The sequence below is a fragment of the Oncorhynchus mykiss genome, chromosome 4 (genome assembly GCF_057628025.1).
Source record: "Oncorhynchus mykiss isolate SJ-2025 chromosome 4, ASM5762802v1, whole genome shotgun sequence".
Classification (NCBI taxonomy): domain Eukaryota; kingdom Metazoa; phylum Chordata; class Actinopteri; order Salmoniformes; family Salmonidae; genus Oncorhynchus; species Oncorhynchus mykiss.
The window spans coordinates 82,696,106-82,719,276 of NC_143025.1; the positions used below are offsets into that span (position 1 = coordinate 82,696,106).

Below are 23,171 nucleotides of genomic sequence, written 5' to 3' on the forward strand. Positions count from 1 at the left end.
TTCATGATTGTGTCCCACTTGTTGTTGATTCTTCACAAAAAAATACAGTTTTATATCTTTGTTTGAAGCCTGAAATGTGGCAAAAGGTCGCAAAGTTCAAGGGGGCCGAATACTTTCACAAGGCACTGTATATATATATATATATATATATATATAAGACCTACTGACGCTATGGTTACTTCTTTTAGCAGCTATGGTTGTCTGCCAGCCTTATTTTCCACAGTCACTCATATTTTACTGAGGAAATGGTGCTGACGAGACAACCTTGGTTATCTGCTTGTGTAAATCCAAGGGGATTACTGCTCCAAATTCTAATGTTCAGCCAAGTAAATAGGCTGAGTGGTCTCGTTGGCTAAACCTTTACAATTTCAATAGAAAGACAGAGGAATTGAAAATACGAGGATGATCCACATCTGTTTATTGCAAATATGTTGACCAGGCTGGGATAATATCAATCTCAGTCAGACCACATTAGGAGCAGTGATTTACCCTGGTCATCTTCATTGTCAGTTTGTCCTATCCAAACATCTCAAATCAAATGTTATTGGTCACATACACATTTTTACCAGATGTTATTGCGGGTGTTGCGAAATGCTTGTGTTCTTTGCTCCAACAGTGTTGTCTCTTTTTTATATTACGGCTATCTCGTCTTTTGTCTCGAGTGTCCATAGTACTGCGGGAACCTGCATATGATCCCAATCGTAAGCAAAAACTCCATCTTCACTTCTTAATTTCCTCACATAACCCCCTTTGTTACCTTATTCAGTTTCCCTCTTATTTTTATATCACCTCCTTTTTTCCGAACCCAGTCAGTTTGTGCTGGCCCAGTTTTGCCTCCCTATGATGTTAAGGAGAACATGTTGTTTGGGCTCAAAATCTCAATCCAGTATCCATCAGGATCCTGTATGAAGGCCACTCCCTTCATTTTACCTGTGTGGAAAAATACAATGGAATGTTACATTTACAAATTGAGAAAATACAAATGAAACAGCCTGATAAAGATGACTAGTCAACTGTAATATACTCTATACACAAATTTGTTTTTCTCAGAGACCCTAAACATAAACACAAAATAATGTGAGAGAGGGAAAAGAAGAGGGGAAAAAAATATACCATCATCCGGTTTCTTAACAAATGTTACTCCTTGTTCTTCAAATACTTTGCAGGCTGCATAAACATCAGGTACAGCAATGCCGATGTGCCCTGCATAATAGAGAAAGTGGAGTGGGACAATTTAAATAATGTGGAATTGTCTCATGGTTGAAAAACACAATGGCTGTACCACATTCAAATGTTGAATTAAAAAGATCATATCGTTTTCTCACCAAAACCCCTCGGTTCAGAGTTTCCGTTGTGAAGAGATAATTTTTCATCTGACTCAGAGCCCCAGTTGCTTATAGAGAACAGAGAAAAGAGAAGTGAGAAAAGTCAAGTGAGAAATACAGTATATCATCTTCACCATCATGGTATTGTGACAGGGTAGGAACCATAGTTTCGGTCCATGTTTCCGAGGAGAAAGTAATTAGTGAAGAACATTAAACAGGTATAGAGAGAAATATTGATGGCGTCTTTTCTAGACACCAACTCCGCCATGGTTCTTTGGATAAAGCCTATGAGGAAAATTAATGGAATTTTGGAAGGTTTTTGGATAAATGCCGAAAATAAGGTCAGTGGAGATCTTATACGTTATTTTCTATGAGATTATCTTCATCAGCTAATGTCATTTTTTTGTGAATTTCGAAAAATTTATGTAATACAAAAAGACATGAATCACATGAAGCACCCCTTCTTAAACCTGCTCAGATGAGAGCGTTGTCAAAAATGTTCTATTGTAATATAGTCGAGTGACCGCTCTAACAATGGAAATACATGTCCAAAAAGATAGATAGCAGGCTGGAGGAGGCGAGATGGGGTGGGACCATTCTAGCCAGGGCCACCATTCACTCCAGCAGGTAGTCTAGTGGTTAGAGCGTTGGGTCAGTAACTGAAAGGTTGCTGGATCAAATCCCTGAGCTGACAAGGTAAAAAATCTGTTGTTCTGCCCCTGAACAAGGCAGTTAACCCACTGTTCCCGGTAGGCCAGCATTGTATATAAAAATTTGTTCTTAACTGACTTGCCTGGTTAAATAAAAACATTACAAATATTTGTATGAACAACATGTACAACTCCGATATAAAGTAGTATTGTTGCCGAAATGCCACATGCGTCCACTTATATCAGTACATTCGTAACAACCTATCCATCACAAAACTTGTATTTGATCAAATAAGCCTCAGGTAGCAAATTAGCAATTACATTTTTTGTTTCCCAAATTGGTCGTCATACAAAAATTCCTCACTTTGTGGTCTTACTTTCATTGTCACATTTTTGGGAGGAGTAAACCCTCTCGCTTTGCTTCTCCCTCTCTGGCTTTGCCCTGAATGTCCAGTGTAGAGTCTGTGCAAGTCTTTGTGAGCACAACCATTATATGAAACATGCAGCCTTGAGAAATGTTTGGGCTATGGTGTAATAAGGTTTGTTTGTTTCCCTATATCAGTTTTTATTTATTTATATAAGTTTGACCAAGTTTTGCCAATGCAGTAATGTCTTTTGTAATGTCTTTTGTAATGTCTTTTGTTTTCAGTTGTTCAGTATTCCATGTGTTTTGGCCCTTTTTATGTGACCTCTGTCAAGTCTCTGAAAGCACTGTTGTAGGCCTACTTCAACACGTGTCATGGCTATCTGTTAGTGATGGGTCGTTCGCGAACGAGCTGGCTCTTGAAGGTGATCGTTGGGAGCCGGCTCGCATATCAGAAGAGCCGAATCTATTTCTAAAAATAAAATAAAAATTAAGATATGAATAATCAAAAGATTTAAATGAATAGAATGAACTAATTCAAAGAACAAAAATATATATAAAATAGGTCTAAATGCTGAAGTGCACACACATTTGTTTTGACTGTCTGCTCAGACTAACAGCCTCACCTGTTGTTCCTGTCAATCAGACATGCAGTGTCAACCAATGAACCAAAGATGCGTGAGGGAGGGCCGAGCCAACTCACTCACAGTCACACACTTAGCAGCCGAGGAAGGGCAGCTGTGAAAACAACAGCTGGAAAATGAGTTGGAAGCATAGTAGCATTTGGATTCATTTTAATAACGTAGACAATGTAGGAGCACAGTGTAGAATTTGCCAAAACAAAATCTCATATAAAGCCGCACAACCTACACTTATCAAGACACAGATGCAGACACAGGAGGCAGATGGTCGGAGTCTTACAATATTTATTCATCCAATAGGGGAAGGCAAGAGAATGGTCGTGGACAGGCAAAAGGGTCAAAACCAGTTCAGAGTCCAAAGGTACCGAAGGGCAGACATATTCAAGGTCAGGCCAGGCAGGATGATCAGGCAGGCGGGAAAGGAGTCCAAAAAGCTACTGCAGTTTGCTCCTGGACATCAAGGGTAACCACTTCTTACATGTCGGTTACATGTCACTTAATTGAAGATTTTTCGATGTCTAGCTGTCTTCTGGACTGCTTTGAGTTCAGTGACAGACACACCTCAGAGAACTTGGCAGAGGAACTGTTGAGAGTGGCCAGAGAATGGCAAGTAGATGGAAAAGTGATCTGTTGTGTTAGCGACAATGCAGCTAACATAACCAAAGTCATGAAAATTTTAAAACGGACCCATCCATGTCTTGCCCACACAATCAACCTCATTGTAAGAAAAACTAAAGTCTACACAATGCCAGATGGGGATGCCTGAGCTGAGGCCTAAATAAGACTGCACTACAAGGTGGAATTCAACATTTTATATGTTGAAGCGGTTTCTTGAGTCAAAGGATGCCATCATCTCTACCCTGGCCATTGTCAATGCACCTGTTGATGCTCTGACCCAAGAGGAATGGGAGGTGGTGGAGGAGGTGTGCAGAGTCCTGTAACCCTTTGAGCAGGTCACTGTGGAGATCAGTACAGTAAGCAGTTACTACATCATTATTTAATCCAGTATTATACAATGCCTTGCGAAAGTATTCGGCCCCCTTGAACTTTGCAACCTTTTGCCACATTTCAGGATTCAAACATAAAGATATAAAACTGTATTTTTTTGTGAAGAATCAACAACAAGTGGGACACAATCATGAAGTGGAACGACATTTATTGGATATTTCAAACTTTTTTAACAAATCAAAAACTGAAAAATTGGGCGTGCAAAATTATTCAGCCCCTTTACTTTCAGTGCAGCAAACTCTCTCCAGAAGTTCAGTGAGGATCTCTGAATGATCCAATGTTGACCTAAATGACTAATGATGATAAATACAATCCACCTGTGTGTAATCAAGTCTCCGTATAAATGCACCTGCACTGTGATAGTCTCAGAGGTCCGTTAAAAGCGCAGAGAGCATCATGAAGAACAAGGAACACACCAGGCAGGTCCGAGATACTGTTGTGAAGAAGTTTAAAGCCGGATTTGGATACAAAAATATTTCCCAAGCTTTAAACATCCCAAGGAGCACTGTGCAAGCGATAATATTGAAATGGAAGGAGTATCAGAACACTGCAAATCTATCAAGACCTGGCCGTCCCTCTAAACTTTCAGCTCATACAAGGAGAAGACTGTTCAGAGATGCAGCCAAGAGGCCCATGATCACTCTGGATGAACTGCAGAGATCTACAGCTGAGGTGGGAGACTCTGTCCATAGGACAACAATCAGTCGTATATTGCACAAATGTGGCCTTTATGGAAGAGTGGCAAGAAGAAAGCCATTTCTTAAAGATATCCATAAAAAGTGTTGTTTAAAGTTTGCCACAAGCCACCTGGGAGACACACCAAACATGTGGAAGAAGGTGCTCTGGTCAGATGAAACCAAAATTGAACTTTTTGGCAACAATGCAAAACGTTATGTTTGGCGTAAAAGCAACACAGCTGAACACACCATCCCCACTGTCAAACATGGTGGTGGCAGCATCATGGTTTGGGCCTGCTTTTCTTCAGCAGGGACAGGGAAGATGGTTAAAATTGATGGGAAGATGGATGGAGCCAAATACAGGACCATTCTGGAAGAAAACCTGATGGAGTCTGCAAAAGACCTGAGACTGGGACGGAGATTTGTCTTCCAACAAGACAATGATCCAAAACATAAAGCAAAATCTACAATGGAATGGTTCAAAAATAAACATATCCAGGTGTTAGAATGGCCAAGTCAAAGTCCAGACCTGAATCCAATCGAGAATCTGTGGAAAGAACTGAAAACTGCTGTTCTCAAATGCTCTCCATCCAACCTCACTGAGCTCGAGCTGTTTTGCAAGGAGGAATGGGAAAAAAATTCAGTCTCTCGATGTGCTAAACTGATAGAGACATACCCCAAGCGACTTACAGCTGTAATCGCAGCAAAAGGTGGCGCTACAAAGTATTAACTTAAGGGGGCTGAATAATTTTGCACACCCAATTTTTCAGTTTTTGATTTGTTAAAAAAGTTTGAAATATCCAATAAATGTCGTTCCACTTCATGATTGTGTCCCACTTGTTGTTGATTCTTCACAAAAAAATACAGTTTTATATCTTTATGTTTGAAGCCTGAAATGTGGCAAAAGGTCGCAAAGTTCAAGGGGGCCGAATACTTTCGCAAGGCGCTGTATATGTATATGAGTAGTAGATGAGAATGTAGTATCCGTAGACAAAACATGAACCTGAACTAATAAGTTACTGTTCTCTTTTTTCAGCTATGTGACAGCCTCAAAAATGTAACTCCTGTGTAAGGGTCTGCAGCGAATCACAGCCAGTCGCCAGAGTGAAGCTAATGTAACCATAGGACATGTGATAGAGTTGATGGGCACCCTATGTTCATCAATGGACAGAAAGTTCCACAGAATGGAATATAATCACGTGCTATCAGAAACTACTGCACTTGACCCCAGGTTTAAGAAGTTAGCCTTCAGTGATGCCAGAGCGATTGATTAGGCTCTTCAAAGAATAACCTCCGCAGCAGGGAGGGACAGCCCCAGCAGTCAGCTGGCTCAGGCACCAGAGCAACAGGAAGAAGAGGGATCAGATGGAGAAGAACCACCAGCAGTAGTGCCACAAACGTCTGCCGTTTGACGAGAGAGCAACTGGGGATGCAGCACAAAGGAATCCCTCTGCAGACGCCACAATGGAGGTCCGATCCTATTTGGAGGAGCCCCTGGTGGAAGAACAAGGCCTCTGTCTACCCACGGCTTACTAAAGTCATGACAGGGAGACTCTGCATAGTGGCCATATCCTTCCCTCTGAGAGGGTCTTCTCGAAAACGGGACAAATAATTACTGAGAGAAGAAACCGCATCAGCCCCTTGAAAGTGTGGCAGCTTGCATTTCTGAATTCAAATCTATCATAAAAGCAAAATATGGTCAGCATTGCTGTGTGCTGCTGGTTATAACATGGCAATAAAGAAGAGAGAGAAAAGAGGGACCCGTTTAATGTTTTAAGTGGGATGCTGCAGTTTTGCACATTGTTATTGATTTGTCTTTGATATGGTGCAATATTCTATTATTATGTTGTTCAGATTGTATTTGTTTTGAATTGTTGCATTTATATGCACTTTGTTTCTATACATTAAAAAAGTTATACTTTAAATGCACATGTGTAATATCATCCTTCTTTGTTACATTTATTTCAATTTGTGGGATGCTGCAGTTTTGCAAATTGTATTTATTTTTCTTTGATATGGTGCAATATTCTATGATGCTGTTCAGATTGTATTAGTTTTGAATGGTTAGATTTATATGCACTTTGTTTATATATTCAAAAGTTATACTTTAAATGCAAATGTTTAATAGCATTATTTTTCATGACAAACCAATGCATTTTTAAGTACATTGTGGTTAAGTTAGAGTATGATTTCATTTAATAATTTAATTAGAATTGTTTTAACACCAATCATAGTCAAACTATTGCAAACTGTTTGACTTGAAAAAATACAAAACATATTTATTTTTAAAGAGCAGTCTGGGAACCAAAAGAGACGGCTCTATTTGGTGAGCTGAGCCGAAAGAGCCGGAATGCCCATCACTACTATCTGTCCGGTAGAAGTAATGTATTTGACAGTAACGTTAATCCTGTTTCAAACAAGCAAACTTCTACACTTTTTCATTTGTTATAACGTAAACTCACTCACTTTTGTACATTGCCTTGGTCCGTACAATTAACCTTATTTTAGCGCCCCAAAAACGTAATACTTCCAGATCAACTGTAATGTCAATACCATTGTAAAGCACAATTTCTCCCCTTTCCAACATAATCAATTACATGACCCCCACGCTACCCGTTTCTGCATAATTCAAGCAGGCAATGAGCCCCGTCGGGTCTTTTTTTTAAATGACGGGTGGGGAAGCTAAACTAATGTTTGGTAGTGAGAAGGACGGATGTTGTGTGGGAAAATAGCTTTTTTTCACTACATCTGTCCAATTTATCACCTTATCGCCTCTAAAATGTAAATAAAACACTATAAAGAGTTTATATAATGTGTCATTATATACCTATTTGAAGGCTTGTGTCGAATTTGAATCGGGTTTTTAGGACGGTGCTAAAGTGATCTAAGAAGTAAACAGCGGCTTTGAGAATGATGATCGCATGCAATGATGATGAAAAAAATTACTAGGTATCCCCCCCCTTACCCCAGTCACTGTCCATTTCTTGTTTTTAAAGGATGAGAGAAGTGCTACACCTGGTGGAGAGAGATTGTAAGACAGAAATAGTTGCTTTATGCGCGCTGTACGTTACGACATGAAACGTCAAGATGTAACGGAGGGTCAGTTTTTTCAACTTTTCTCCAATACCATGTCATTACCATTACCATTACCATGTCGATCAACGCTTGAATAGAAACCTAGTTCACACCCCCGATTTTGAAGTCAACACAGTCGCTACAGTCCCATTAGTTTTCTTTGTAGCCTCGTTTGAATGTTGGGGTTACGCACATTGGTACGGAATGGGGTGAGTTTACGTTAGCTAATTTTCCCCCAACATCGGACACTCTCTAGCGGTTGGAGATCTAAATCACCTCGAGCTCAACATTTAAATGAACGACACCCTTCTAGCTAACTGACTACCGATTTTTATTGCAATTTATGCAAGTTAGGTTTTGAGAGTTTTCAAAAAAGTAATATGTATATACATTTTGTGGGACACGCTGTATATCGTAAAATCCGAATTCGCGACTGACAACACGTAATTTATTAATATCCAATTTTTTACCTCCGAAATATAGTTTACGGATTTGCTAACGTTGTTGCTAGCTTGGTTGCCAAATGTTGATAGAACTGCTAAGTAAGCAAAAAGGAAAGACATTTTAAGCTTTAGATAATACATATCACGTAAACAACTGAAAGTTGTCAAGCTTTACCTTATGAAAATTAGAGTCCTCTGGGGCGTTTTGTACCATCTGCAAAAATTAATTTTAAACTTTGAACCATTAACTTTTTTGACACCTATGTTTAATCTTACAACAGCTAACGTTACATATAGGCAGTATTTAGTCAAGTGTTATAATGTATGCATCAATATTAAACTAATAACAGATAAACAGATAACATCAAATAAAAAACGTGGGTACACTTTCAGTTATTGTGAAAACGTTCATCACCTTTCAATTGCCTTAACTTTGAAATGTAAATGTTTATACATATTCAGATTGAGTTATCTTTATAAAATGTGTATAGTGTGCCAAGTTATTTAGCTACATGAATTTACCACCACAGCATGGAGAAAGTCAAGAGGAAGCAGTGGTGAGGTGGACATGGTCCATGCAGTGGAGGACTGCGGTGGCAGGGATGTTTATCCGCCAGGCTGCCAAGGTTAGGCATCTGTTGTTTTTAGGAGATTACCACGTGTATGCAAATTTAATCTGCTAGTAACAGTTTTATTCTCTTATCTACCAAGGTGCACGGTGTACCTCGGCAGACCCGGGCAGACAGGCTGAGCGGCAGGGTGACCCATGGTTGTCGCAGTGGACCAAAAACAAAACAAACATTTTCATTCTGGTTGGATAATTTTCTATTCTATTGACATTTTTGTGACAAGATAGGGATGGAGATCGAGATTTAATTGTTTTGTTTGTTTTCATATAAAATTATTTATTTGTACATGTCAAAAATATATATTTATTCAACCCATCTTCCTTTACTTTCCAAGTGCATCTCTGCAACACAAACTCCAACATTGTTTTAATTGTTTTTCAATGCAAATGACTGAAATGAAAGTTTTATTTTATGTAAATTATTCATACTCATATTTTAATATTAAACTGTTATCTACTTTCTCAAAACATAAGATTCCTCTGTAAAACAAATTATGAGACATTATTTGGTTACAACACTGAATATGTTGGTGAAGAACCATTTTTTAAAGAGTCCACAGGAGGGCGCACCGGGCTACGCCATGAAAAGTTGACAGGCAAGTCTTTTTTCTTTTTTTTACAGGAAGGCTAGCCAACTATCTAGTAAACACTTTGGATACGAGGTTGGTGTCTCATTTTTGAACACAATTTTAATGGATATATCTTGTAATTTAACCAAATAGTAAGGTGGCCAATGACTGGGGACCGTATTGCCAATAATACGGAACTTATGTTTTTTGATAAGCCACTTTTTTGATAAGCCACAAAAAGCTGATAGCATGTTTGACATTTCAGTGGAAATACTACTAATTGATAACCCGTTGGGTAACATTTTTACAACACGAATAATCACAAAACATTGATGGCTTGATCACAAGATATCACTGTTGAAGGTAATATATGCCGATAATACGGGGTGCTAAGCTATCTGCCTTCGACTGTTCCCTATAAATGGGCCTAGAACCTGTGGTTTGATTAGAACAATTATTTATTTGATTTAATCATGTAATAGTAGGCTACTGATTATTTATCAGTATCAACTTGCGAGCTACTCGTTGACAGCACACATACTACTTATAGCTTGCTATCGACCTGTTGGGTACCCCTGGTTAGATGTTACAGGATCATTTCATCGACCTGTTGGAGACCCCTGGGTTAGATGTTACAGGATCATCTCATCGACCTGTTGGAGACCACTGGGTTAGATGTTACAGGATTATTTTATCGACCTGTTGGAGACCACTGGGTTAGATGTTACAGGATCATCTCATTGACCTGTTGGAGACCCCTGGGTTAGATGTTACAGGATCATCTCATCGACCTGTTGGAGACCACTGGGTTAGATGTTACAGGATTATTTTATCGACCTGTTGGAGACCACTGGGTTAGATGTTACAGGATCATTTTATCGACCTGTTGGAGACCCCTGGTTAGATGTTACAGGATCATCTCATTGACCTGTTGGAGACCCCTGGGTTAGATGTTACAGGATCATCTCATTGACCTGTTGGAGACCACTGGGTTAGATGTTACAGGATTATTTTATCGACCTGTTGGAGACCACTGGGTTAGATGTTACAGGATCATTTCATCGACCTGTTGGAGACCCCTGGTTAGATGTTACAGGATCATTTCATCGACCTGTTGGAGACCCCTGGGTTAGATGTTACAGGATCATCTCATCGACCTGTTGGAGACCCCTGGGTTAGATGTTAAAGGATCATTTCATCGACCTGTTGGAGACCCCTGGGTTAGATGTTACAGGATCATTTCATTGACCTGTTGGAGACCCCTGGGTTAGATGTTACAGGATTATTTTATCGACCTGTTGGAGACCACTGGGTTAGATGTTACAGGATCATTTCATCGACCTGTTGGAGACCCCTGGTTAGATGTTACAGGATCATTTCATCGACCTGTTGGAGACCCCTGGTTAGATGTTACAGGATCATTTTCTATTATATACAATTTTTACAGGGCACTTCATAGCTCGACTAGCAGATCTGGAATCTATGTGCTTGTGTGTGCTGAGGTTTTAAGTGGGGTGCCTACTGTGTGAGTTCGATGGTGGCTCGTCGAGAGAAAGTCCATGCTGTCCTCTCCTTTACATCTGTAGGGATCTCCTTCTTTTCCTCATAACCCAGGAAGTAGAGTGTGAAGAGCATTGATGGGAAGTCTATCTTCTGCAGCAACCTGAGGCAAATAGGAATCGCAATTGGGGTGTATTCATTATGCCGATTCTCTTGCAAAACATTTAGCAACAGAAACCATTTACTACAAATGGAAAAGGTTTTGCAATGAAAATTAAACTTTCTTTTAGACAAATTCAGTTAGGTCCTTCCTCGTTCCACTCACAGAGTGAGACATCTTCTAGAGGGGTAAGGTACTAGGCATGAAACCCCATTGTGTGTGTGTGTGAGAGAGTAGTATGGGACTCACGTCATGCCCATGATGCGGGTGTAGAAGTCTAAAGACTTGAGAGGGTCTTTTACCCTCAGCATGGTTTGCTGCATCATGTAGTCCTGGGGAGAGACGGGGAAACACACACAGACGCAGAGAGAGAGAGCGGGGGAGACAGGTGGGGAGAGACAGAGAGAGTGACGGGGAGACAGAGAGAGAGAGAGCGGGGGAGACAGGTGGGGAGAGACAGAGAGAGTGACGGGGAGACAGAGAGAGAGCGGGGGAGACAGGTGGGGAGAGAGGGAGAGACAGAGAGAGTGACGGGGAGACAGAGAGAGTGATGGGGAGACAGAGAGAGAGAGCGGGGGAGACAGGTGGGGAGAGAGGGAGAGACAGAGAGAGTGACGGGGAGACAGAGAGAGTGATGGGGAGACAGAGAGAGTGACGGGGAGACAGAGAGAGTGATGGGGAGACAGAGAGAGACAGTGAACGAGAGACAGAGGGGAGAGAGAGAAATAGGGGGACAGGTGGAGAGAGAGCGATGGGGAGAGAGAGAGTGTGTGCGTGTGACGGGGAGAGACAGAGGGGGAGAGAGAAATGGGGGGACAGGTGGAGAGAGAGAGATGGGGACAGGGGGAGAGAGAGACAGAGAGAGTGATGGGGAGAGACAGTGAGCGAGAGAGGGGGGGGAGAGCGCAACACAATTAGACCCAACCAAATCATGAGAAAACAAAAAGATCTTTGAAATCTTTGACTATGTACAGACTCAGTGAGCATAGCCTTGCTATTGAGAAAGGCCGCCATACGCAGACCTGACTCTCAAGAGAAGACAGGCTATGTGCACACTGCCCACAAAATGAGGTGGAAACTGAGCTGCACTTCCTAACCTCCTGCCAAATGTATATTAGAGACACATATTTCCCTCAGATTACACAGACCTACAAAGGATTCGAAAACAAATCCATACTTGATAAACTCCCATATCTACTGGGTGAAATACCACAGTGTGCCTTCACAGCAGCAAGATGTGTGACCTGTTGCCACAAACTAAAGGGCAACCAGTGAAGAACAAACACCATTGTAAATACAACCTATATTTATGTTTATTTATTTTCTATTTCGTACTTTAACTATTTGCACATCATTACAACATTATATATACAGTACATAATATGACATTTGGAATGTGTTTATTCTTTTGGAACTTTTGTAAGTCATGTTTACTGTTAATTTTTTTATTGTTTATTTCGCTTTTGTTTATTATCTATTTCACTTGCTTTGGCAATGTAAACATACGTTTCCCATGCCAATAAAGCCCTTAAATTGAAATAGAATTGAAATTGAATTAGAGAGAAAGAGAGGTCAATTGCAAAATGTGTTTTGACCCTGGCCTCCTCAGCTATGTTCTCAGTTTACAACTCTAGAAGATAAGTTAGAACTCAAACTAGAGGCAACACATTACTCTGTATAAATATTGGCATTCTAATGTCTGGAGCTACTAGTAAACACTTTTATTTGCTAAAGGAGCACAGGGCTTGGCTATGTAGCCTACAACTAACATAGCCTGCTCAACAACAGGTTTGCTGATACAGACTGTCAAGCAAGTAAAATAGGCCTACTGTGAATAAGTGATACATTAATGCTAGCTTACATATTCTATTTAATTTGCGCTCCATTCGTGTGACACTCACCTGGGTGATAGGTTCCCCTTCTTTGCATGCTGCGGATGCAGCCTCATCTGTGAGTCCTTTGTCTGTCATTTTGTGTTGAAAGACCCAATTGACAGCAGGGAAATTCACAGGCTGTTTGAGTAGCTTGGGAAAGGCGCTCCTAAAGCCGACTGGCAAGTTGAGACAGTTCACTGCGAAGCATGACACTCCCTAAAGTTGGTAGGTAGGAGGGGTTCACAAACATTTTGAAACGAAAGCACCAGAGTTGTGTAAAACGAATGCGTGTCAAGTAAGTGTGCATTGCAGTGGAGGCTACAACTGGCAGAAAGTCTAATCGGGTTCATACTTTATACAGGGCATTCGGAAAGTATTCAGACCCCTTGACTTTTTCCACATTTTGTTACGTTGCAACCTTATTCTATAATTAATTAAATACAAATGTTTTCCTCATCAATCCACAAACACCCTGTTTTCGCTTTATTAAAGGGTATTTAGGAATTGTGCAAATATATAAAGAAAATTATAACAGAAATACCTTATTTAAATAAGTATTCAGCCCCTTTGCTATGAGACTCGAAATTGAGCTCAGGTGCATCCTGTTCCATTGATCATCCTTGAGATGTTTCAACAACTTGATTGGAGTCCACCTGTGGTAAATTCAATTGACTGGACATGAATGGAAAGGCACACACCTGTCTATATAAGGTCCCACAGTTGACAGTGCATGTCAGAGCAAAAACCAAGCCATGAGGTCGACGGAAATGTCCATAGAGCTCCGAGACAGGATTGTGTTAGGGTACAGATCTGAGGAGGGGTACTGAAAAATGTCTGCAGCATTGAAGGTCCCCAAGGACACATTGGCTTCCATCATTCTTAAATGGAAGAAGTTGGAACCACCAAGACTCTTCCTAGAGCTGGCCGCCTGGCCAAACTGAGCAATCAGGGGAGAAGGGCCTTAGTCAGGGAACGTTAGCCAATAACCTGATGGTCACTCTGACAGAGCTCCAGAGTTTCTCTGTGGAGATGGGGAACCTTCCAGAAGGACACCCATCTGCAGCACTCCACCAATCAGGCCTCTACGGTATGGTGGCCAGACGGAAGCCACTCCTCAGTAAAAGGCACATGACAGCCTGCTTGGAGTTTGCCAAAAGGCCCCTAAAGTACTCGCAGACCATGAGAAACAAGATTCTCTGGTCTGATGAAACCAAGATTGACGCCTGACGCCTCACGCCTGGAGGAAACCTGGCACCATCTCTATGGTGAAGCATGGTGGTCGTAGCATCATGCTGTGCAGGTGTTTTTTAGTGACAAGGAATGGGAGACTAATCAAGATCGAGGGAAAGATGAACAGAGCAAAGTACAGAGATCCTTTGTGAAAACCTGCTCCAGAGCGCTCAGGACCTCACACTGGGGCAAAAGTTCACCTTCCAACAGGACAACGACCCTAAGCACACAGCCAAGACAATGCATAAGTGGCTTCGGGACAAGTCTCTGAATGTCTTTGAGTGGCCCAGTCAGAGTCCGGACTTGAACCTGATCTAACATCTCTGGAGAGATCTGGAAAATAGTTGACCAGCGACGCTCCCCATCCAACCTGACAGAGCTTGAGAGGATCTGCAGAGAAGAATGGGAGAAACTCCCCAAATACAGGTGTGCCAAGCTTGTAGCGTCACACCCAAGAAGGCTCAAGGCTGTAATCGCTGCCTAAGGTGCTTCAACAAAGTACTGAGTAAAGGGTCTGAATACTTATATAAATGTGATATTTCCGTTTTCTTATTTAAATTTGCAAACATTCCTAACATTGCCATTATGGGGTCTTGTATGTAGATTAATGAGGGGGGGGGGGGGGGGGATTATTTAATCAAATTTAGAGTAAGGCTGTAACGTAACAAAATGTGAAAAAAGTCAAGGGGTCTGAATTCTTCCCGATTGCACAGTATGTACTGTAAATTCCTGATGTCTAACCTTTTTACTTCTCTTTCTCTCACATACTCTTTCTCTTGCATTCTCTCTGTAAATCATTACTGTAGACAGTCAGACAAATTCATGTTCTGGTGCAGACTAGCTTGACTTTTTATGAAAATACAGTCTGCTACAATCTGCAATTTGCTACAGTATTTCACGTTTCTGGGTGCAGTTCTATAAAAAATGGACCAGTGGGACAACAGGTTTATTATCTCATAGCTGACTCAACTGATGAGTTTATCCTTTATGCACAGCAAGGGTGTGGGAATCAGTAACGATGCAAATGTTTTTTTCAAATGAGCAGTTGACTATTTCCCTTGTAATACATGCTCGTTTGTCCCCCAAAGAAAATGGGCCTAACATAATAACACAGAACATAACCTATAATTATTTTAATGCTCAGAGAGAACTGTATTGTGAGACGATTTGGGGAGCTATTTATAGCTGGGTGACGTAATGTGTTCAAGTTACACCTCTCTGTTGGCAGTATATTTTTTTATTTTTTTTTATTGGGAACAGGTAGAAAAAAACGGAAATAAACAAAATACAAAGGTGAAACTACGAAATAATAACAAAACAACATTTGTAAACAAGCACTGTAGTTACTGTATAACAAAAATACCAACAGTTCAAACACCAAATGCTAATTCAAAAACAGTATGACATGGACAAGAAACAAATCATTTGACCTATTCACCAATATATAATTATTCATTGTCAATACAGTATATATATATATATATATATATATATTTTTTGTTGTTGTTGAATTTTTACCCCCTTTTTCTCCCCAATTTCATGGTATCCAATTGTTAGTAGCTACTATCTTGTCTCATCGTTACAACTCCCGTACGGGCTCGGGAGAGACGAAGGTCGAAAGTCATGCGTCCTCCGATACACAACCCAACCAAGTCACACTGCTTCTTAACACAGCGCGCATCCAACCCGGAAGCCAGCCGCACCAATGTGTCGGAGGCAACACCGTGCACCTGGCGACCTTGGTTAGCGTGCACTGCGCCCGGCCCGCCATAGGAGTCGCTGGTGCGCTATGAGACAAGCATATCCCTACCTGCCAAACCCTCCCTAACCCGGACGACGCTAGGCCAATTGTGCATCGCCCCACGCCCCACGGTCGCGGCCGGTTGCGACAGAGCCTGGGCGCGAACCCAGAGTCTCTGCGCCACCCGGGAGACCTCAATACAGTATATTACATTGATTTTACATATGCCAAAATAGATTTTTGTTTTCAGTAATTATTGTATTACAAAACATAATATCAGAGGACGTAATAGATAGACCAAAACATGTACAATGTATTTCAACCTTTTCTCCATTGCAGTCAAGCAATCTGAGGGAGAAGCATGGTCAATTACCTAACACACTTTCTTAGAATAAGCCCCTTCTCTTCTCATTAGAAGGGAAGTCTTAAGGCTAAGAGTCCTCTTAATCCATAATCCCTTTCTATGCTCAGTCCTCACCCTCTAATTCGCTCGGTAGATTCTGCCCTGGCAGACTGCCATGCACTACTGCTCAGGATCCAAATCAGTATCAACAGCACTTGGATCTGATTGGTTGTCCCCTTCCATCACAAGACCATTGACCATCCTATAAGACAACAGGAAAAGGAGAGGCTTTAGTTGTGGATGTCTTCGTGGATTATGGGGTAGCGGACCAGGTAGCTGAGAGATGCAGTGAGGAAGGAGAGCTAATCTACCCAGGATTAGGCCAAATAGGTGGTTTGTCTCAGTGTAAATCTGGAGGCAGTACGTAGCATAAGTGAGTGATGGTGATGGAAACACTGATAACAAGGGTTCAAATAAAGAATTTAAAGTTCTTGCAATTTGCAGTCCTCAGTCCCCCCATGTTTAATTACTCACACTCAAGAAGGGTAAATGTACCAATAAAATACATTGTTGACATTGATCGTCTGCTGTAACATTAGGCTAAACTTATAGCACCTCATCATATGCTGAGAAGTGTCACTTCAGTTTTTTACAGTAAGAAGTGTCCACATTCCTGTGATACTCTCTGGCCTACTGTGTTAATATACAGTGGGGCAAAAAAGTATTTAGTCAGACACCAATTGTGCAAGTTCTCCCACTTAAAAAAGATGAGAGAGGCCTGTAATTTTCATCATAGGTACACTTCAACTATGACAGACAAAATGAGAAGAAAATCACATTGTAGGATTTTTAATGAATTTAATGAATTTAAAAATCCTACAATGTGATTTTCTGGGGGTTTTTCCCCTCATTTTGTCTGTCATAGTTTAAGTGTACCTATGATGAAAATTACAGGCCTGTCTCGTCTTTTTAAGTGGGAGAACTTGCACAATTGGTGGCTGACTAAATACTTTTTTGCCCCACTGTATATATATATATATATAGCGACTTAAATGGACAATTAGGGTTTAGTGCCTTGCTCAAGGGCACATCGACCAAATTAGATTTGAAAACATTTTTTTTTATCACCTGGCTCAACGCTCTCAACTGCTATGTTAACATCCAATCTCGATAATCAGCACTCTGCTTTGACGATTGTGTTCCTCAATACTTGACCATTGACTAACTTGTTAAGCACACGTTTGTTATGCAGACTTTGGAATTTACTGTGACATGATGATTATTTACCCACATAGACAAAGTTGATGTATCTGAAATAATCAGATGATCACACCCACTACCTGGAAAACTGATCCATCAAAATGCCACTGAACTTGTTTCGCTCTAGTTGCCATTGAATACACCAGTTACCACACCTATGAAGAATCCTCAGGCGTCTGTAGGAATTGAAAGAAGCTTGAAAATTGCGCAGGCTGCCATATGTGTAAGCTGTGTCACGTATTTGTTGTTCTACTTATTTTGTTTTGCCTCTAAGTTAAATCTCATGTCACATCTGTTTATCAAAATGGTTAGGGCTACTAAAGTGTACATATGTTTAATTTTACGGAATGGCTCTTGTATCAAGTGAACACTTCTAGCTAGGTTGTTGTGATTATTTGTAGTTGAATGGCTCTTGTATCAAGTAAACACTTCTAGCTAGGTTGTTGTGATTATTTCTAGTTGAATGGCTCTTGTATCAAGTAAACACTTCTAGCTAGGTTGTTGTGATTATTTGTAGTTGAATGGCTCTTGTATCAAGTAAACACTTCTAGCTAGGTTGTTGTGATTATTTCTAGTTGAATGGCTCTTGTATCAAGTAAACACTTCTAGCTAGGTTGTTGTGATTATTTCTAGTTGAATGGCTCTTGTATCAAGTAAACACTTCTAGCTAGGTTGTTGTGATTATTTCTAGTTGAATGGCTCTTGTATCAAGTGAACACTTCTAGCTAGGTTGTTGTGATTATTTCTAGTTGAATGGCTCTTGTATCAACTTTTTTTTTTACTTATAGAAATCCAAAATAAAGTGTGTATGTGTCTTTTCATTTGAATATTGAGCATTTAAATTCCTGAATGGTAATTCTAAATTGTTGCTCAAATTAATTTACCAACTGTGGATTCACATTCTGTTTTAGAATGATGTTCTAAACTGAAGGTGATAGCATAGAGATAGATAGAGGACTACTCTCTGAATCTGTTCCATATATAGTGTCTGTGACAGCATGGGCAGCGCCATTGAGGCTATCTCCATTTCAAAATAGTAGATTTCCCCTTCACGATAAGTTGGACATGACTCCAACACAGGGTCACCATGATGGATCAGCCAATGAAGTTGGAAGTCCCACCCAGTTGAAAACATTAAAATGGTGGAAGCCCTCAAAGGTGCTGGCCATGCTAATACGGCCTTTTGGCCGCTAGATGCCTCTATCACTGTCTATGGGTGATGGCTAGGTCTGTTAGCGTCACAGACTACTGGTGGGCATGGCTTGAGCCTTGCTACAGTACATACACCCACCCACTGAGTGACAGCTGATGGAATCAGATACCATCTACTTGGAGTCAAAAGTATTGACCTTTGGAAGAAGCCATGCAAAACAAACAAGCTCATAGTTTCACAGTTGTTGTTATAGTATTTGTCTCCTAATTTAGAAACCGTCTTGTGTTTTTATCTCTCACCTTTTAAGAAATGTGCTATATAAATAAAGTTTGATTTGATCATAGATACTGTAGTTCATTGAGATATTATCAAGTTTAATTTCTACTTTTGTATGTTAACTCATGTATCTGTTTCTTTTTCTATTCACTCTTATCTGCCATTTTCTGTTTGGCTACTTTCTAACATATGATCATAATTCTGCATTTACATGAATTTGGAAGCCTTTGGTCTAATACCCACTAAACTGGTAGCTAGACAAAGGGAGTAAAGGGAAACACTCACCTCTCACTGCTTTTGGAAATATTTGGCTCACTTCCTCGTGTCCGGCCCCGTGGTGTGCCTGGGTTGGACAAATCCTGTTGTTGTGTTGTCAGGCTGGGTCTCTGGTCAGACTGGCTGCGCCGACTGACAGTCTGGGACCCGCGTGTGGACAGCCTTCCCCGGGAGGGCTCACCATAGGGCCTGGGGAGCGTAGAGCTATAGTGGGGGGTCCAGCTCTGGGAGTTGGATTGGCTATTTTGACAGAACACAGATCGGGCATCGTTGAAGGACACTGAGGGTGACATGTCTTCACCACTGTCCTCCTTGCTCCATCTCAAGACCCGGGGAGAGGATGGACGTGAGGGTGGATTAGGCTGTTCGAAAGCAGGGGGGCTTGGTAGTCTGTGGTGTGTAGAGGGACAAGAGGGTGGTAGGCGAACTCTGGAGACTGGTGGGACGGTTGGTGGCATGCTGGTGGGGTAATACGCCCCCTCATAGGGGTTGCTGCTTCCTTGCCTGAGACTCACCCCAGCTCTAAGGGGTCCTCGGACCCCCTGGTCAGATCTGTTTGCAGCGGATTCAGCTGCGTTGCGCAAGTGGATGATCTTGCGGGCCTTATGGTAGAGAGAGGCGGCCTGCTCACTCTCTTGGTCGCCTTCAGATGCTGGATGCTGTCCACCCCTCGTCTCAGGATCTTGTCTGATTGGTCCGACACTTCCACGGTTGGGCAGTACCGTCATGTTCTGCAACGAAGCCCTCAGGCGCTGAGAGGCGGTGCTCCTTTGGCGTGGCACAGGGTGGCCCCTACTGTCGGTGTCCTCCTCTTCCCCTTCCTCATCATCCGGGTTTTCCTCATTGCTCTCATAGGAATTGTCCATCAGGACCTCAGGGGGAGGCGGGGGCAGGTTGTCATCATCCAGGCCCTCCCCACCTTCTGCTGCCCAGATGTTCTTATTGTTGTTACCACTGACAATGTCGGGTAAGAGGGGAGTTCCACTGCTCCTAGACCCCCTAAGGTGTGCACTAGGGAGACTTTGGCCTGGTCTGCCGTCCACCCCGCCACTGAATGTGTTTATGAGTCTTTTGACGGAGTTGCGGCCAGGAGGTTGTGGTGCTATCGCTGGTAGTGAATTTGGTGCTTGGTTTGCCTTTGTGGACCCTTTGAGTCCATATCTAGCAACCCTCTGCCCCCCTGAAGAGTATCTTCTCAGAGAGTTGTTTCCCGTCCGTCGGTCCAGGTCTTTCTGTTGCAGCTCCTGAACATGTAGAGATTCTATGGACAGTGACCGTGGTGGTCTCACCGGCCTGCCCAAGGGGGCAGCTGTCTGGGGTCGTTTGGGTGGCTGCCCTTTGCTGTGCTTGGTGTTCTGTATGGGGTCTGGCGGAGATGAGTTGGACCGCACCCTCCCTGACCTCTCTTCCTCTTCATCCTCCTCATCGTCATCATCATCATCCTCTTCCTCGTTTTCTTCCCCCTCCTCACCTTCATTAAGGCATACCTGGTCAGGTGAATGGCTTGGGGGTGTGGGGCGTGCACTGCCACTGGACCCAGAACTCCCACATTGACGACGGTGGCGCTCTGATCCCATCAGTGACTCGTTCTCTCCCCCGATTCCACTGTCCTCGCTGTGCAGGGACAAGTCATCGAGGTTGCACTTGGCAGCTGCCTCCACGCGCGCCAGCACCTGGGTCAGACGCTCCTCTACTGCCCGCTTGGCCTGCAGCCTCTCTCCCAGTAGTCTAGATAGCGAGGCGAAGAAGTCTGCCGCCTCTTCCAGAGTGGTGTCTCCCAGGCCTTGGATCGAGCTCCCCACCAGCTTCATCTTTTCAGTAGAATGCTGGAGCAGCAGCTGCAGCAGGTCTGGGGGGGTTTCTGATGGGTCAGAATTGGGCTTGGAGGGAGTGGGAGCTGGGTCTCTTATCTCGGAAGGCCAGGCCATGTGGTTGCCATGCTCCTTCAGCATCAGCTCTCCTTCCTCAGCCATCTCCTCCAGGGCCTGGTTGACCTCCTCGAAGCGCATCACAATGGCTGTCATCATGGGCTGCAGGGAGAGCTGGGTCTGGGCGGCCTGGTCCAGCAGCCCCAGCAGGGTCTCACACTTGGAGATGTTGGGGGTCAGGTATTCGTAGGCGGCCTGGTGAGCTCTCACCATGTGCATGGGAAGGTCCACCTTCCCCTGGATCATTGAGGTGTTTATCTCCTTTTCTTTTCGGCAGCCTCGTTTCACGCCCTTATTCTTCCTTCGCTTCTTGACCTTTTTTGCCTGCTTTTCCGGTAACTCCTCACTTTGTGTGTCTCTCACCTGTGATGTCATTTTGACCTCTATTTGAGAGACGGCCCCTAGGTTTGAAATAATGGCTTTGTTGGGGGCCATATCCGCCACTTTTCCCAGGGCGGCCATAGGATTATCCTCTTCAGCTGATAGTGGGAGTTCCTCCACTTCTTCGTCAATATCCGTATTGTCAATATCTTGGTTTTCTCCCTCAACAGGCTTGATGTTAGCCACCTCTGGTGGTACTGGCAGCAGAGCCTTGTGTACCCCATCTGGGATCCCTAGGAAGAGATGACCTTTGGATGGGGAACAACCCATTTTTTATGTCCAGACGTTGAAAAAGACTTTAGATTAAAAATGTAAATTTGTGATGTGATTTCAATAAAGAGATACAAAACCAAATATTTAGCCTAGTAAGTGTGGATAGACCTGCTCATCCATCGGTGCTTCTGTCTGATTACCGTTGAAAACGTGGGTGTTCAGCAGGGTGCATACCTTACGAAAACTCTGCAAAAATTCAGCCTCTAAATCAATCTTCTTTACTGGGTTCTTGAATAGAAGGATCAAAGCAAATTTCTTATGGGGTTCGTAGATGAGGCTTCTGGAAGCTACGAGGTCCTACCCAAGTAACAGAGCCAGAGAGACTGAGTAGCTGAAAGGATCACATAGGATTGGAGGACTCTTCTTCTCTCTCCCTTAGCATGCACAGATGGTCAAATTAAGTGAATTTTGCGCGCACACACAGACACATAAGACTTTAAGCTCATCAAGGTAATCAGGGCCCACATCATCAGGTGTCTTTTTTAGCCTTGTCTAAGGATTGTTTACAGGCAAGATGTAGGTAATATCAAAGACAGGAAGCTACCTGTGTTCCCTAGTTCAGTTACTTTGCTTTTGTTTCCCAATTATCCATTTATTATCCATATACCATGCTTTCCTCCTGGAGTCCTGTAAAGGTTACCTTGTCATAGGTTTCTCTATGTACACATCTATGTTAAGTTACTTACATTTTGATTTACTGAATTGAAAAAACGAATTGAATAGGACTGCTATAAAGTCATCTAAAAGTTCATTTTGATAATACATCAAACCAACTGATCAAGCCAAGTGTCTATACTGAATTGCAATACATTTTCAGAGTTTAAGATTACATGTATAAGTCTATGATCAGCAGACAGAAGTCATAACATACAGGTGTATAACAGTATGTTTATAAATACAGTATGTTAAAGTTTCTCAGACAGATGCACATCATTGAGAATACGCATTATTGAGATTACAATGATACTTTACGCAGACTGAAGTTAATGAACCACAACGGCTATCTTTCTGCTTAGTTGGGCATACTGTATTTTATCAGTGCCTAATATAATGATAACAAAGCATACAAAAAACCTGCTTGGATCATGTATGTTTCGACATACTGTATGTCATACATTGGCCATACCAAGGCCTCTGTCATACATTGGGCATATCAAGGCCTCTGTCACACATTGGCCATATCAAGGCCTCTGTCATACATTGGGCATATCAAGGCCTCTGTCACACATTGGCCATATCAAGGCCTCTGTCACACATTGGGCATATCAAGGCCCCTATCACACATTGGCCATATCAAGGCCTCTGTCACACATTGGGCATATCAAGACCTCTGTCATACATTGGCCATATCAAGGCCTCTGTCACACATTGGGCATATCAAGGCCTCTGTCATACA

General features: G+C 42.2%; 2 protein-coding genes across 2 annotated transcripts; both read right to left on the reverse strand.

The window, feature by feature from the left end:
• Window positions 1-395: 395 nt before the first annotated feature.
• On the reverse strand, window positions 396-13,243 carry LOC110522520 (lactoylglutathione lyase). The gene is made up of 6 exons (XM_036976142.2): window positions 12,942-13,243; window positions 11,290-11,372; window positions 10,903-11,043; window positions 1,326-1,393; window positions 1,114-1,203; window positions 396-930 (listed from the first exon to the last, which is right to left on the reverse strand). Exons 1-6 carry the CDS (start codon window positions 13,008-13,010, stop codon window positions 839-841), a joined length of 543 nt encoding a protein of 180 aa, XP_036832037.1. The 5' UTR covers window positions 13,011-13,243; the 3' UTR covers window positions 396-838.
• Window positions 13,244-15,367: 2,124 nt separating this feature from the next.
• Window positions 15,368-22,100, reverse strand: LOC149984160 (uncharacterized). The gene is made up of 2 exons (XM_090233499.1): window positions 19,203-22,100; window positions 15,368-16,490 (listed from the first exon to the last, which is right to left on the reverse strand). Exons 1-2 carry the CDS (start codon window positions 21,770-21,772, stop codon window positions 16,409-16,411), a joined length of 2,652 nt encoding a protein of 883 aa, XP_090089625.1. The 5' UTR covers window positions 21,773-22,100; the 3' UTR covers window positions 15,368-16,408.
• Window positions 22,101-23,171: the final 1,071 nt, after the last annotated feature.

Excerpts from the sequence above, each read along its gene's own strand:
- LOC110522520 (XM_036976142.2), bottom strand. The coding sequence starts at position 13,010 with ATGACAGACAAAGGACTCACAGATGAGGCTGCATCCGCAGCATGCAAA. Across the intron at positions 1,204-1,325 it reads CTCTGAACCGAGGGGTTTTG|GGCACATCGGCATTGCTGTA; the intron begins GTGAGAAAACGA and ends TCTATTATGCAG. Across the intron at positions 931-1,113 it reads TGTTAAGAAACCGGATGATG|GTAAAATGAAGGGAGTGGCC; the intron begins GTATATTTTTTT and ends TTTTCCACACAG.
- LOC149984160 (XM_090233499.1), bottom strand. The coding sequence starts at position 21,772 with ATGGGTTGTTCCCCATCCAAAGGTCATCTCTTCCTAGGGATCCCAGAT. Across the intron at positions 16,491-19,202 it reads ATTTCCAAAAGCAGTGAGAG|GATGGTCAATGGTCTTGTGA; the intron begins GTGAGTGTTTCC and ends GTTGTCTTATAG.